Source organism: Serinus canaria, chromosome 3 (genome assembly GCF_022539315.1).
Source record: "Serinus canaria isolate serCan28SL12 chromosome 3, serCan2020, whole genome shotgun sequence".
Classification (NCBI taxonomy): domain Eukaryota; kingdom Metazoa; phylum Chordata; class Aves; order Passeriformes; family Fringillidae; genus Serinus; species Serinus canaria.
In genome coordinates this window covers 9,647,559-9,663,798 of record NC_066316.1, presented here as the reverse complement: position 1 = coordinate 9,663,798, position 16,240 = coordinate 9,647,559, and the positions used below count along the sequence as shown (strand labels likewise).

General features: G+C 45.6%; 1 protein-coding gene across 1 annotated transcript in view; it reads left to right on the top strand.

The window, feature by feature from the left end:
• SYNDIG1 (synapse differentiation inducing 1) overlaps nucleotides 1-16,240 on the top strand; it is a 49,850-nt gene that overhangs the window by 9,153 nt on the left and 24,457 nt on the right. The window contains exons 2-3 of the mRNA XM_030236464.2: nucleotides 1,345-1,903; nucleotides 9,649-9,786. Coding sequence (XP_030092324.1) covers nucleotides 1,424-1,903; nucleotides 9,649-9,786 — 618 coding nt within the window. The 5' untranslated portion in view covers nucleotides 1,345-1,423. The remainder of the gene's footprint in view (nucleotides 1-1,344; nucleotides 1,904-9,648; nucleotides 9,787-16,240) is intronic.

Below are 16,240 nucleotides of genomic sequence, written 5' to 3'. Positions count from 1 at the left end.
TCTGGGTCAAGCTCTCATGTATGTTAAACAAGTTTTCTGCTTAATTGGTGGTGTTAGAACAGCTCTTAGCAGTGGTTTAAATACCTCTTGCATCCAAAAGAGAGACTGAAGGTGTTTGGAGTCTGGAGTTAAGAGGAAATAGTACTGGGCTTTTCCTAGACATTGCTCTGTCAGAGGTTGTGTGACATAAAAGAGAAATAGAGAGAAAGTATTGAGTAAAAAAATGAAAGTATTGAGTAAAAAAATGACATGTATTTATGTGTTTGTGTATTTCATTCTCAGTTTCCTCCAGACAGCACAATGGGGACAGGTAATCCTGCATAAATAACTTGGTCGTAGAGGATCTAATATGAAGAACTTTGAAGCCAGTAGCATGTCTGTAATTTTTATGCTCATGCCCAGAAAGAAACTCCTGAATTTACAGTTCCTGTGGCCAATACAGAAATATTTCAAAGGTATTTGCCTTTGGCTACACCTGAGAAAAACTAGCAGCCCGGTGAGAAAGTGTTTGGGCTGGAAAAATGGGTTTTCAAAGGGTACTAAAGCACTTGCCAAGGGCTAAGGGTGGCTGCAGACACCGACAGGTGATCACAGCACCTGCCCATCTTTTGCAGCTGCAGATTTCTGAGAACTGAAAATGGTTCTTTTAGGAGATTTTCTGTTGTTGTTGTTTTGATCTTTTTTGGGTTTTTTCCCATCTCTTATACAAAATGTTAAGAGGAAAGGGATGTTGTTCCCAGGATGACAGCTGTGTACCTGTGGGAGGCTGGAGCAGCCACCAAAGCCATTCTTTGATGGGATCCATCACTACCAAGGCATTTCACCTCATCTGCTTCCCTGCATCCCACAGATGTGGGGCAGGTGTTCTTTGCCTCTCTGAGTGGGGCTACATTTGGAGAACTAAGTCAGGTTGTGCACTGATGGATGGGGCTCTGTTTTCTCTTGAGACTGTATGGAAGACAAGCTGACTTGAGTCCTTCAATTCATTGCCTTTGACCTCACTGTTGTCGTGAGGTTGTCTCCTTGTTGTTGTCTCCTTATCACAAAAGTTTCACACCTTCTTAGTGTTTCTCGTGGGCAGCTCCTCAGAGCACTGACTCTTTCTTCTCACAAAGGAGCCAACTGACTCCAGTGCCCTTCTCAACCAGCCATCCCAGTCTTTTATAGCCCTCTTCTTCTCCTTGGTTACAGCTGTGGCCTGGTAAAGTCAGGGCTGCTCTTAATCCTTGGTAATTCGCCCAGCTGCAACTCCCTAGGGGTAAGATTACTTTCTACACTATCTTTATTTTCATATATTCTATCCCCCTACACCTCACCTTTGTTTCTGTTCCCTTTCTTCATCAGGAAAATGGGAGCCACTCACCCAGCGTGAGCTCCAAGGCGCGGCAAAAGCAAGGTCCCGCTGCCTCGGACATCTCCCAGTATGGATGGCTTGGTGGAGCAGAACAGCGTGCTGATGCACAGTAAGATCACCGAGGCTGGGAAAAGGAATGGTTTAATCAACACAAGGAACTTGGTGGCAGAGAGCCGAGATGGCCTGGTCTCCGTGTACCCCACCCCTCAGTACCAGAGCCACCGAGCGGGCAGCCTGTCCTCGCCGCGGCGCCCGGAGAACGGCAGGAGCGACCCCGTGCAGCAGCTGCTGGACCCCAGCATGCTGCAGCAGACAGTGGAGTCCCACTACAGGCCCAACATCATCCTCTACTCCGAGAACGTGCTGCGCTCGTGGGGCGAGAGCCTGGGCTCGGAGTGCTGCGAGACCACCTTCATCGAGGAGCGCTCGCCCGCCAAGGACAGCCTGGAGTACCCCGACAGCAAATTCATCGACCTCTCCGCGGACGACATCAAGATCCACACCCTCTCCTACGAGGTGGAGGAAGAGGAGGATTTCCAGGAACTAGAGGTCAGATGTCACTTGGGGTACATGGGGAAGGCTGGGAGGAGGAGGAGGGAATGTTTGAAATTAAGTGTACAACCCCCTAGAGCGGGACAGCAGGGGATCAGCTGCTTTTTGGGTCAGATGTATGGCTTTCTCCTCCAACTAGGACAATGAATTTGCTCATCTTTATTTGTTGGGTAAGGTCCCAGATCTGTGGATACCGATGGCAAAATTCCCACTGGGCCTAATGGAGATCAGCATTTCCCTTCCCCTCCCTTCTGGAGGGGCTGGTCAGAAACAGACCCACGTGCTTAAATGCTGTGTAAGGCTGGGGCTGGGAGCATCTGCCTGTCTGCATGGAGCCCATCTTACTCAGCAGGCCAACATCATCTCTTGCCTTCACCTGACTTGAGCAGAATGTTTTAAATTATTGGCTCAGACACAACTGAGCATTTCTGTCTTGGAATGAATGCAGAAACAGAAGTCTTTGGGTTTTAAGCTGCAGTGGATTCATATCCACGGAAACAAATGATATTTTTCTGATGGAGCTAAACACTTTTTAGATCCAAATACAATGTTTTCTTCTGGAGTCCCATGCCTCATTGATTGCTCACTGTAAAGTAACAGGGAAGATTATGGAAACAGCTTCATTCTTTCTTGAGTGATGCTTTTTAAAAATTATTATTTTTATTTCAACCAGAGGTCAAGTGTGGCAGGGATTTGTGTTTGCCAATGTTTGTAGGAATGGAGGGTGAACATAATGCTGGTGATCTGAAAACTTCCTCCACCACTGGTCAGAGACTCCTAACCTAGCAGAGAACCTCTGGCTGTCTAGAGCAAAGCTATGCCTTCAAACATGAATGCCTCAGCTGGGATAGGGACACTGGTCGTGTTTCTCTGTCGCTGTGATTTTCAGTATGGACCGAGATCCAACAAGCCCTAAAATTTCTATTTTCACCTCCTGTAATACCAGCGTCTCACCCTGTGATCAGCACAGGGGAAATCCAGCGAGAGCCTGACTTCCCTTTTATTCTCCTTTCTCTCTGTATTGGTAAGGTGGGAAGAGGGAAGTGTTTTTCGCAGTGCGTGCCATTAATGCCGTATTCAATGCCTCCACAGGGAGACAGAAAGCTTCTCTCTGAAGCATGTGAGAATATTAGCTCAAATCACACCCTTCCACAGAATTTCAGAATTGACTGTGGGAAGTATAATTTCCTTAATCAAAACAAAATTCCTGGTTGCTGTCTTTTTGCCCCAGTTTCCCTCGTGCAGCAGTAACACAAGTGACTGCAGCACACATGGTGTTATTGACACATCTGGCCTGGCATTCAGGCAGCAGCAAAAAAAAAATCTCCCTCTCGTCAATTCAAGTCAAGAAGACATTCTTGAGTCAACTTTTGGAGAATGAGATAAAAAAAGGCTGGGAAAATGAGCAGCATAAGGAAAAAACCTCTTCAAAGTGGTACTAGAGGAACTTGATCAGCTTTTCGCAGAGAACATTTGTGTTTTAGAAACCAGCTGTAGAACTTCATCCTCCCCTGATCTTAAGGGGAGAAATGAGACAGTAAATTTTGGTAACATGCTCTGACAGTGTGTGCATCCTTTTCCCTGGCTCCTTCTTCTTTCTGACCTGTTTCTCTGGAAACAGACCTCCTGAGAGGAAAAGTGGCAGTTCTTGAGTGAGTATAGAGCACCTGGAATCACAGATTTCCTGTCTCATTTGACCCTTTGGGGTGACACTGTGCTAACAAACACAGGTGTGTGCACAACCATCTTGACCTATGTGTCAAGGGGCTGACAAAGTGCTCAGAGTAAGACATTCACAAAGTACACACCACCCTTTCCTCTGATGGATTGTCCTCTCCATCAAAATTTCTCCTCCGCTAGGAACAGGGGAGGAGAAATCCAGGCATGGTTTGGATAAGGTTAGCTGAAAACTCTTGTTTGGCTAGAAGCCTCTGCTTTGACACCAGGCTCTGTCTCCATTGCTGCACTGAGATTTTCACACTCTTACATGAACTTTTCCCTGATCCCAAAGGACCCACCTGCTGAGCAGCTGTTTGCAGAAGAAGTAGCTCAGCATGGCAAGTAGCTTCCATTCCAGGAAGGTCCAAATTCTGCAGATGCAGCTGGTCATGCAGGAGAGGAGAGGAGAGAAGAATTTGACAGCACCAGACCAGAAAAAAACGTGTCTGCTGTGTTGTGCCCTTCTGGTTCACAGAGGGTGGTGGACAGAGGATGTGTCTGTGTGGCCAGATGTGTGAGGGCCTCCTGGGCTTGGCCAGGGCACAGCTTCATTAGAGACCTAAATTCATGTGTGGAGATGTGGAGACTCTGGGAATGGAAGAGCACTATTTAAGGACAAGCAGTCAGTGTGTAAGGTGATGAACCATGCCAGATTGTCAGCTACACAAAACCAGCACCTGAATCACACAGCACAAGTGTGTCACACCAGAAAGAAGTTTTTTTCCCTGCCAGTCACTGACAAGAAGCAAATGCTTTTTTAGATTACTAATAATGGGAAAGATGGGAAAGAGTGAGTGCCAGGACTGGGAGCAGAAGTTAGAAGGAAGAGGGTGACACAACAGAGATGCAAATTTTGGTTCTCCTCTGTGAGAGTGCTAAAGTCTGCCACTGAGAGTGGCACAGGACATTGCTGTGTATCTTGTCACGTTGGTTGTCAAGCCACAGCTCATCAAGGCATGGAAGCTGCAGGGTGTCAGAGCAGACCAGGGCTCATGTCTGCTTTGGCACTTCTTTCTGACAAAGGAGGAAACTCCATAAACTAGCCCCTTTTTGGAAACACTGGCAAAGAGGGCAGCTTTGTGCAGAAGAGCTCTTTTCTCTTGAAAACTGAGAGCTACCTCCTGTTCTCCACATGTCAGGGGAGTTCCAACTTGAGCATCTCTGCAAAATGCCCTCTGGAAGACACAGCAGCCATAGGATTGAGTCACTGCTCTTTCTCCATGTCTCCCTGGCACTGTCTGCCTTATACCAGAATTCCTACCTAAGGTGTTTGAGATGGATATTTAATTTCATAGAAATGCCAAAAAATCGATCTCCTCCCTTTGTAGCGTCCCCTCCACCTCAAGGCAAGACTCTCAGGAGGGACACATGCAGAAAATAATCTTATTGCAGGTCAGACTGCTTCTAACATGATTGCCTTTTTGAAAAGAGTTGGGCTCTTGATAACCAGAAAGGTTGCTGTTCTCTGGCAGAAAACTTTGCAGTAAGAAAGGTTCTGGACAAAACACAGCCATTTTGATAAATTTGGTGTTGGTTTGAAGAATTGACCAAGCCAAGCTGCAGGGTTTGCTTCTCTGTTAGCTGTCAGCCTCCTCAGGATGGGTCTATCCAGCTCAACATGTCTTGGACAAGTTGCTGGGAAGGAGACACCTTCTTGCCTTCCCAAGCCTGGGGACTCTGAAGAACATGGGATGTGTGACAGAGGAGCAGGAGACATCCTGATCATGGGTTGTGCCCTGCAGCAGTGTTTCACCAACTTATTTGTAGGGATTTTTTACCAGCAGTGCTTCTCAGGTCCTGATGGAGTGTTGTTCAGTCTGCCTAAGAAAATCATAATTGTCTGGAGGGAAAAACATCTCAGAAACAGCTCTCATTAGCATATAGAGCCCCGCTTTGCTCCAGCAATTTCCAGGCATGAAAACAGAAGGATGCACATTCTGTCAGGGATTTAAACTTCTCTCTTCCATGCCCATCCCTGAAATCAGATGATTCCCTATTTAGGTATCTCTGTAAAATTTATAAATATCTTATGAGTTCTTCACGCCACAACTAATAGACAGACAACTTGTCAAATGTGGCGGCAGTGAAATATGAAATGAGTTACAAGTTGAAATACCCTCCTGTTGGAGTTCATGTGCCATCTTTTATCCAAAAATAGCATTTGTCATATTATACTCCTGCTAGTTTCCCTCCTAGCCACTAGGTAGATTGCTTATTTAGAGAAACCCAAGCTATTCATGGCAGCAAATTAAATTATTCATTTACGTCGCATAAAAGAATACCTTGGAGCTGTCTCTTAAAACCCTCTTACTTCTTTCCCAGCACCCAGCAATGTCTGAAACAATCTCTAAAAGCAAAATAAATAGAATGTTCTGGGAGTGAAAGAAGAAAAGAAATGTACTACTTTCAAAATATACTTTTCTTCTTTTTTTTTTCCACTAGAAGTTGCTGGATTCTGGGGTGAAAACTCATCCTTTGGACCTGAGCATGAAATTGTAGAGGTAGAATTTGGATCCTGTTCCATCCAACCACTCTTCCCGAGGTTCCCAAGCACCTCCAGACACATTTTTTCTGCAACATGAAGAGAAGACCCTGAGGAGATTTATGCCCATCAAGCCCCACAAAATCACACACGCTTTCTGTCAATACTTCCAGCCTGTGGTCCTGCACTGGGCTCTGCTGCAGGCATCCAGAAGGCATGTTTGAGCACTCCTTGGGGGGCTGTGTATGGCAGAATTCTCTTTCCAGAGAGCTCTGCAACCCAAAGACAGGCTCTTGCAGCCTGGTTTTACTGCTGAGCTCACTGGCTGCCCCAGCTCTCCTCTGAATTGAGTGTACAGCATTTTTCCTGTTCTGCACCTGGGCAATGGAGGAAAACAGCACCATAAATAAACTTGCCCAAGCTCATCTAGGGCTGTGTTGAGAATATGAGAATGTAACTCTCAGTGCTTTTGTCCCATGGCATATGCTCAGAAGAGCACAGGAGTGCTGTCAGAGGTGTGGTGCCCAGGCATGAGCTCCTGAGAGGAGTGGCACTCAGGTGTGCAGTCACAGCACTGACTCACCCTACCCACAGGACACACTTTAAATCTCTGAGCTCCTTCAAAGGCTCATTGTTAACAGGTTACAAGAGTGATTACACTTTGCATTTGACTTATTTTTCTCCTTTGAAGGAGAAGCCACTCAAGTCTGGAGATACTGAGCCCTGCCAAGGGATATTAACCTCAATTAACCAGCTCCAGTTGAAGGGAGCATGGCTGGGAAGTCACCTTCAGCAGTGTCCAATTGCCCTCCCATGAATCTTGTTAAAAGTAGCAATTCCCTTTCTCAGCATCGCTTCCCTGAGTTTTCAGGCTGGAGCTCTGCAGGGATGTCTCTGTGAGTGGCAGGAGCCCTGGATGAGCTGCTTGCTGTCACTTGTAGAGGGTGGACATTTGGCACACGTCTTTGAGGACTGCTGTGTCAGCTGAGAAGCAAAAAGGGGACAGCCATGAAGGGTCACAGCACTTGCCCCAGCTTGTGTCATTGCTGTCTGCAGTGATCCCCTTCCAGTGGCAATGTGCTGGATGCCAGTTCCTGAGCAGCAGCCTGGCTGTGGGGGTCCAGAAAACAACACAAGGGAGGTGATCAAAGTCCAGGGATCAAGGAGGAAGAATAGGCCTGGGCAACTACAGCCAGGGGATTTTGCCTGTTGAGTTCTGGTGTTGCCAAGTTTCATGTGAAAAGTTTTCCAAGGTGTTGATGAGACACCTCTTTGAGCCCATCCTGCACGGCTGGCTGCCTGACTGACAGGGCAGTTTTTAGGCTGGGAGCTGGGGAAACAGGAGGGGCTGCAGCAGGTCAGTGTTAGGGAATTGTGGCTCCTTTAAATGCCTTTAAAACTGAAAGGCAATCAACAGCAAAACTCAAAGTTGTATAAAGAAAGAAATAAATAGGCAGGCAAAATTAAATAAATAGCAGGCTTTAGTGACATCACCTCTTAAGAAGTTATCAGCAAGATAATTGTTGTAATAAATAATCATCCCCCTGCTGCTCAGGGACAAGTGTGTGTTTTGGAGGCAGAGCAGTGATAAACTACAGCCTTTGGCAGAAGAGTCTCCATCCAGCTGCTGCCTTCAGCATCTGCTGCATGGAGGTGAGCTCAGAACACTTGCAGGAGAGCAGAAGGATGCAGAGTGCTGGTCAGAACAGGTCATCCTGTCTAACTGCATTACTGGAACAGGCATTGTGTGGAGGGAAACAGAGCACATATTAACTTGGAGCAGCATTGTGTTGGTCTTTGTCAAACCAGACCACTGGACCATCTGGATTTGAAGGCAGATCCCACAGGACCACATAAGGAATTAGTTTTGTATGCAGTGTGTGCATGTTGCTGAATTGGTTGCTTTGAAGGAAAAGAGTGAAAGGGCTGCTTCCTGAATATCCATCAGAGGCTGCTGGCAGCTGTAGGTCAGAGCAGACCCTGTTGTCTGACATCTCCAGTGTGCTTGGCAGGCTGTCTGCAGAGCAATTGTAATGTCTCAGCTGAGGTAAAGCTCATTGCTTTTAGGGGCAGCCAGTCTTGATTTAAGAAAAAGCTTTTTTTTTTTAATAGAAAATCCATTACAACTGCAGAAAAGGGTTCATCACCATGTCTGTTAAAAGATCTGCACCTTGTGTCTGCTCTTCCTCTATTCTTCTTTCAGTCACTTCAGCTTTTCTGCAGAATGAAAGAGCTGCCTCTGATCAGAAATTATCTGCTCAGGCACTTACAGGCTGTGATGAAACTCATCTTAAATGCACCTTACAAATGGAGTTGGCTTCCCTTCTTTCTTCCATCCTGTGTAGATGTTTTTTGTGGCTTTCTCTCTTCCAATGCCTGATTTCTCCAACAAACTTGGGAAATGGTGCCAGGGAAGGGAAGGGAAGGGAAGGGAAGGGAAGGGAAGGGAAGGGAAGGGAAGGGAAGGGAAGGGAAGGGAAGGGAAGGGAAGGGAAGGGAAGGGAAGGGAAGGGAAGGGAAGGGAAGGGAAGGGAAGGGAAGGGAAGGGAAGGGAAGGGAAGGGAAGGGAAGGGAAGGGAAGGGAAGCCTAAGAGACAAATATAATTCTGACTTCTCAACAAGATCAATATCCAGCTTCTTCAGTGTCAGGGTGCAGCCCTTGCAGCTCCAGGAGTAAGAGAAGACAGAGAGCTAGGCAGCCAAATTATCAAAAATCCCCGTGTCAGGGGGGGATCTGAATGGAGAAGATTTCTTGGTAAGCTTAGGATGAGGTGTCCTGTTGTGAGGTGTTGGGAAGGAAGGTTTTTTTGGGGGAAAGGAGTGTTTAACTGGAAGGGTTGAGGTACCTTTTGCTGTTGGATTTCTTTCTGGGATTTTTAAACTTTTTTTCACCCTTCTGGTTCACAGTTGGTCTGCATGGTCAGGAGTTTATGATTAGAATTATTCTCTCACCCTTGGTAGCTCATAGGTGGGTCAATTTGGCCTTTGGGAAGCAGCATAACTGATAATTTTGTGATTCAGCACAGGGCCAACGTTACCTGAGAAATCTCTTCCCCATTTCATCTTTATGTGAAAGAAAAAGCAATTTGAAATCTCAGAAAGGAGGTCTCCACAGATACTATGCCAGCAGAGAAAAACCTGAAAATCAAAAGCATTTTTTGGTTTTGTATCTCACCTGTTCAGGTGAGTGCACAATTTCAAGGGATGGTTTCAGCAATACTGTGGATTTTCTCCCTCTCCTTCTTCTCCTTTATTTTTGAAAGGAAATATTCACCCTGGTTCATCTGACTAGAGATCCCCTTCCTTTAATGGGCTTTTCAGCTCCCTGCAGGGATATCTTTACATTTGTCTTCTCTTGCTTTCAAGCTCATGCAGCAGTGATGGAGTCTGTGACACAGTGAGTGAGGAAGAGGAGAGCTGCTGGCCAGTGCTGTGGTGGAGTAGGAGAAATGGGCAAAGGATGAGGGAATGGCTGATGGCAGAGGAAGAGCAATAATGTCAATAACCAGCACATCTACCTTTCTCTCTTTTGCCGCTCCAGAGCGATTACTCGAGTGACACCGAGAGTGAAGACAACTTCCTGATGATGCCACCAAGGGATCATCTTGGCCTCACTGTGTTCTCCATGCTCTGCTGCTTCTGGCCACTGGGAATTGCTGCCTTTTACCTGTCCCATGAGGTAAAGTTAAAACATCTCCTGCCAGACACTCTGGAAGGCAGTGGAAGGCTGTTCAAGGGGTGGCATCTTCCCCACCTGGACGTGTCTCTGTGGTAGTGCTGGCTGCCTTTTGAGATACTTGGCTGAGGGAGGTGGCTACAAATTATTTTAGCTTTTAGTTGACAATGGTCAGGTTCCATGTCAGGTTATATGTCCAGCTAAGGATCCTCTGTGGACATAGCTTTTGAATAGAAAACACCCCTGATAGCTCAAATGTTTGGCTTTCCCATTGGGAAAACAGATCTACTTGTCCCAAGCTGATAAGCTAGAATATCCTTCCAGGAGTATAAAAATAATTTCTGTTCTGCAGATGTGAATTTGCTTTCCAGAAACCATTTCCTTTCCCACGGAAAAAAATTGCTCAGTCAGTTCTTCCTTTCAAATTTTAATATGTAAATCTATTTTTTTTACCAAAGAAGTGACTGTGTTTTGGTTTGTTTTCTTCACGAGGCAGTCTTAACATTGCTTAACTCGCAATCACCTCGTGCCCATCATTTGTTTCGACAAGGATGTCTCCATAAGTGTCTGCAGTGTAATTACTGAGCTTCCCAGCATGGCAGATAATGTGAGGTGGCAGAGAAGGAGTCACACTGGCAGCCTCATCAGCGACTGCGAGGAAACATTTGATTATATTTCTCTCTAGTGCCTATTGCAAACTACAGTCTCTGCTCCACAGCACCCTTCACATTCACCCTCTCAGCTGCCTTTCTAATCTGCCTGCACTAAACATCTACCAGCCCTGCTGATTTGTCAGACCAGAGCAGGCTCTTCAGATCTGAAGAATCCTACTCTTCAACATAAAAAAAAAACTCTCAAAAAAAGGCAGAGAAATACTTAACTACTTTTTTTTTTTTTTTAAGCTTCAAATGAGCAGTCTGTCTTTGCTCTGGGAAGCCTCTGAGACAATTAGTGTTTGTCCTGTGGAAAATAACAAGTTCTGATTGTTGGAGTTTTGATTGTTTGTGCGATAGTTTTATCTGAGCAAAGAAAGCACAGCATGGTCCAATAAATACAAAATCCCCCATGTAATTAATGCTAAAAAGCAATATGGCTGAGAAGCTAAATGTGCTGAGAACCAGTGTGCAAAGGCCAGGGAATCCAGCTGTGAAAGGATCCCAGGAGCCAGCATGAGTCTGTAGGAACCTCTGTCTTCCATGGGAGAATACAGAAGGTGGAAAAAGCATGAATAAAGGGAAAATTGTTGGTACTTGGCTGAAGGATTTTGGCATTTGAAAACCAAAACTTGGGTGGTTTTTGGTTTAGTATAATGATGAAGAATAGCTGAATGTGGCTGCCTAAACTCAATTTTCAAATCTCTTGTAGAAAGATGGTCCAGCTTATTCCAGTCCAGCAGAGACACAATTCTCTGTCCTCTCCCCACGCTCCCAGGGAGCTCCTTTCTCTCCCTACCTTCCCATTCCCAGGTCCATCATAGCTCTGAGGATACATGTGGAAAAAGTCATTCTTCTGCCAAACCCCACATCCCACAAACTGTCATTTTCCGGGGGAAAAATGAAACCAACATTAAGCCCAAACCTCCCGTGGCTGAGAGCTTGCTGAGATGGTGCAAACCACCAAAACCCTGCACCTTGCTGAGCTAATATTGACAGTGATATCAACTCATACTTGGACACATAAACCATACATGTGATTTCTGTTTATACAGATCATTCAACTTAAATGCCTTCAGATCACTTGTTAATTCAAAGGAATTGTCCAGCTTTCTCCCTTCTGTGTCAAAAGCCAGAGGTATAGCTAAAGATCAACTCTTGCTACTCATGATCAAATCTTTTTCTGCAGTTGCTTGAGCTCTTGAAAATTTTGTGTTTTCCAAAGTTTCCTGAGCAGTTGTACCAAAAAGGCCATCTGGGAATAAATCACAACACGTAGGAAACTCGAAGACGGGGGCTGAGTTCTTTGATGCAGTACACAGCACTGGCAGTGAATTCTGTTTTAAAAATCTGGTCATTTGAAGATGAAGCCTTTGTTTGCAGCAGATGTATCTGCAGCACAGCTCACTCCACAGGCTCAGGTGCTCTGTTTATTCCTGCCTCTCCTGCCAGCACACTTACCACACGTATGCCTGTGTCAAGCTGCAAAACAATTACACAAGGTTGGAGGCTGTAAGACAGCAGAGGTGCTCCTTCCCAACAGAATGACTGAATTTTGGGGGGGTTTGTGCTTCATGAAAGCCAAGTTTGTCCTGCAGGTGCTGTTTCTGCTCTGTGTGGCACTTGCTGTCTCCACCAAGGCTCTTGCCAATGTGCTGCCAACCTGGGGCTGCTTGCAGAGCCTCTGTATTGAGGGGAGCAGCTGTGCAGGGTCTGCCTCTGTGCTGGCAGTGAAGATGTGCATCCACAGGTGAGCCAGCAGGGAGGAGCAGTGGATTCAGAAGTGCCCTTTAAGAAAGCTCAACATGTGTTTTTTTTTTCCCCGTTGGGATATCCAGTTTTCCAAGCAGGATGTCACCTGGTGATTTTATCCCAAGCAAAGCTGAGACTTGCTGCTTTCCATCTTTCCTCAGAAAAACACAGAGCTTTGAGGCCATCCCTGTGCTGTCCACTTGTTCAGTGATTTCCTTCTGGTTTTGTTTGTGTTTTCCTTCCCACGAGAGTCTTGTCCCCACTTCCTGTAGCTGCCCAGTCCTGTGCTCCTCTCAGCTCCACTCTCAGGCAGGTGTCCTGTCTTCTCTCACATTTCCTTCTCCAGAATGAGGCACGTGAGTTCCTAGGCTTGCCATTGTTTAGGTTGTCTCATTTGTCAACAGCTGAAGAGCTCAATCAAAGTAGGTTTTTGTGCATTTTGCAAGAAAACTTTTGGAAAGAGGAAAGTAAATTATATCTTTCCCCACAAGCAGTGTGTGATCAAAACCCCACCTCATTATGTTTATTTTTTCATAAATCTCCATCCTCTGGAGTCTTGCGGGTTCCTCGGTTTTTATTGCCAAAGATATTTTTAGCATTGTAGATTGTAGGCAAGTGTGAAGCCTCATAAATCAAAGAAAAAACTTTAAAAATATCTCTTTTTTGTCTTGTCAAGTTTACCATTGAACTTGTCAGATGACTTGTCAGGCTTTCTGCTTGGGCTGGTGGGGTGGTGGTAACAATCTTGAAAGGTCTTTTTGCATGAATCCTCTTTTTCTCCCTGCTTTTATTTTTAGGAACGAGAGCAATACCATGTCACACATTTCCCTCCCTCCCTGTAAACAGAGATTCATTATGAGAGAGCTGAGCCTTTGATGCTATGAATGAGCTTCACTTCTTGCCTGCTCCCTTTCAGGCAGAAACAAGAGCGTGCACAAACACCTTCACTAACTCTGACCTGGACACACACCTGGAAAAAACCCCTCTGCACACTTCTCCACCTGCTCAGCTTCTCCAATAGCCTCCCCACCCTCCCTCCTCCCTGGCAGCAGGTGAGACCTGCCAGGCAGCAGAGTGCCCTGGGAGCACAGGGCAGCAATCCCTGCCCGTCTGCTGCAATTACCTCCCTGGCAGGGGCATGCAGGGATGCAAAGCTTTGTGATTATTTGCTCACATTGTCTCACTGGGTAAAGGACTTTCTACAGTTATCACACAGAAACAAGGCCTATGTGAGCAGAAAAAAAAGAGCAGCTTGTCTTTCTTTGTGATAACTTCTGTAATATTTGGTTACTTTTCATCCAGTTTTGAAAGACAGGGCTTTAGGAAAATATCTGTATTTTGACATATTTCAGTAGACATATTTCTGTTGTGGAGAAGGAAAGAATATTCATATTCCCACTGGAAGGTAGAAAATAATATGAATTCTAGCTTTTTTCAGAGTTTCAGTGCTCAGCATACATGGATTTCACTGGCCTTGCTTTTCTGGCATAAGGTTTTGACATCCAACTTCAAAAGAAGAGGACAGAGAGATGACAGCCAGGTGCTCTCTGCTGTTTGTTCCTTAGAAAGGGGCTCATAGTCCCCGTATCAACAGGTAAAACAATGAGATAGAGCAGCAGTATGATGTGCCACACTCTGCCAGACTGACTGGTGATGCCCTGCTCTTATCCATCCCCCCTTCTTTTTTTCTTATCTGTCCCACTTTACTCCATAAAAAAAAATGAATATGGTCTATTATAAAGAGCTTGACACACAGCCAGGAGCGTGTGTTTGTACAGGGGATGCAGCAACCTCTTATATCAAAGAAGAAAAGGCAAAAGAAGAACAAAAAATGTGGTATTTTTCTTTACTTGGCAGTGACAGGCCAAGATCTATACTTGCAGGATATGCTGGTCAGCATTGCTGAAGCAATGCTAGCAAAGCAGGCAGGAGGCTTTTGCATTTCCAAGAGATTTTTCCACACTGCATTATTTCTTGGTCCAAGTAATGCTTGAACAAAAGAGCTGTCTAAAGAAGATGAGCTTTAATGGAAATAAAAGGCCTTTGTTTTGCTGTCTTGGACCAGATACCAAGGCACACAATTCCTTTGCTTAAGCAGGGCTGTTGTTTGAGTCACAGAGATTGGGTGAAGGGCACTGGGTGTGCTCTGGGTCTGCCCAGCCCAGTCTCTGCTGGCTGTCACACAAAGGTTTGAGCTCTCTGTGCTGCTCAATCTGAAAGCAAAATCCCTGAGCTCTTTCTCCAGCTCTCTGGATGTGAGCACAGGCACACCCAGGTGCCCTCTCGCCCTTCTGAACTGCTGCAGTTTTTCTGCTGCAAAAGGTGATGTGTAAAACAAATAAACCCAGTTGTGCTAGGAATGAGTGAAAATAGTTTAAAATTGATTCCTCCTCACGAGGAGCTGCCAAGGTCTTTTGTGGCAGAAGTTTACCTAGAGGAGCTCAGTGCTGCTGTCTTGCTGAGGTGGCACAGTGCTGGTGGTGTGGCCACTGCCCTCACATGAGAGCCCTGGTCCTGGGAGGCCACCATGGGCTTCTTGCAGAAGGTCCCAGCTGGCTGCTGGCCCACACTCCTCCCCTGACTCCCATCAGGCAGGTGACAGAGGGGAATAAAATAGCAAGGCTTCTCTCCCCAGCCATGACACAGAGAGAAGCTGCCTGCTGAAAGAGCCAGGTACACACGTCACCATCAGAGAGTGCTGCCTTTCCTGTGCTTGGAAAAGCAGCTCAGAAATAAAAAATGCCCAGCTTAGGGGCATTTGGGTGACATCCTTTGCCTCTGCAAAAAGCTTGTGGTGGGGTTTAATACATTCAAGAAGTTTGCAACTTCTGGTCCTTTGGGAGAAGAGAGGAAAGCTTCACCCTGGAGTGGGTAGAAGAGGATCTCTTCCCCCCTTCCCCCAGGCAGTTCTGCAGACAAAGATAGCTGCTCTGAAGTGGGGCTGATGAATTCCCAGCATCTCCAGTTCTCATCTGTCCAAGTGGGAGCTGGCTGCCAGCCAGTGCTTTGCGTATGCATGGGCATTGCTCCTGCCAACTCTTCCCTTTGGGAAGATGTCTCCAGAGAAGTGTTTGTCTGCACAAGAAAATGGCCATTTAGAGTGCCTTGTGTACCAGCAGAGACTGTGCATCCTGGCTGAGGTCATGGGCCAGGGAACTTTATAAGTGTCTTGTATAATTTCCTCTTCATTCCTCATTGTCCTTTTGATCTTGTAGTTTCATTTCCAAGTCACGAAGTATGGCTACAAAAAGGAATTAAATTAATGAATGACCTGATTGCTTTAGCCCTTAAGCTAATTTTAAATAATTGAAAAAGTAGCTGGCAAATAGCATTCCCTGGAGAGTTTAATTCATTATGCAGGTGTTTAATTACAAGGAAGTTTTGAGATAGGAGAGAGACCAACTCGAATCATTCGAGGAGATGAGGGATCTTTTTTTTTTATTTTCAAGAGCATCCTGCACGATAGCAAGTATTGTACATGAGTTGTTCTTTGCCAGTTATTTATGCCTCACACATTTTGCTAAGCCAGGTACAGCCCCAGAGACCTGTCCATATAGTCCTAGTGCAAGGGTATAAAATATCCTGATGCCAGGAGGGCACCCTCCTCACACTGCTGTTACTTTTTGTTGCTTTGCAATTGACTTGTTATGTCACAGTTTTATGAGAAGGTGAGGATTGTTTCAGTCCACAGCTGCCACTAAGCTGGAAGTGCTTGTAGTATTCACAAATTCACTCAGAGGCCTCTCTGGTGGAGTCATCAGAAGAGTAGGGCAAGAAATATAACCCCTGATAACAGGAGTTGATCAGGGGTTCAGTCTCCCTGACTTTTAGGCAATTCTGACTAACTTTAAGGAACTTTTTAGTCTTAGGCAGTGGGGTTTTAGTGTTTTGCTTTTTTTTTAAATTTAGAGAGCAGGGATGCTGTTAGCAGGATTATGGAAATGGACTTGGGGCTTTTGTTAGTAATCCTCACTTATCTCAGCTAAATACTTCCATTTCTTTTTCCATCTGCAAAGGTAGATTTTCCAGGAAGAATTACATTTCAGGAGAGG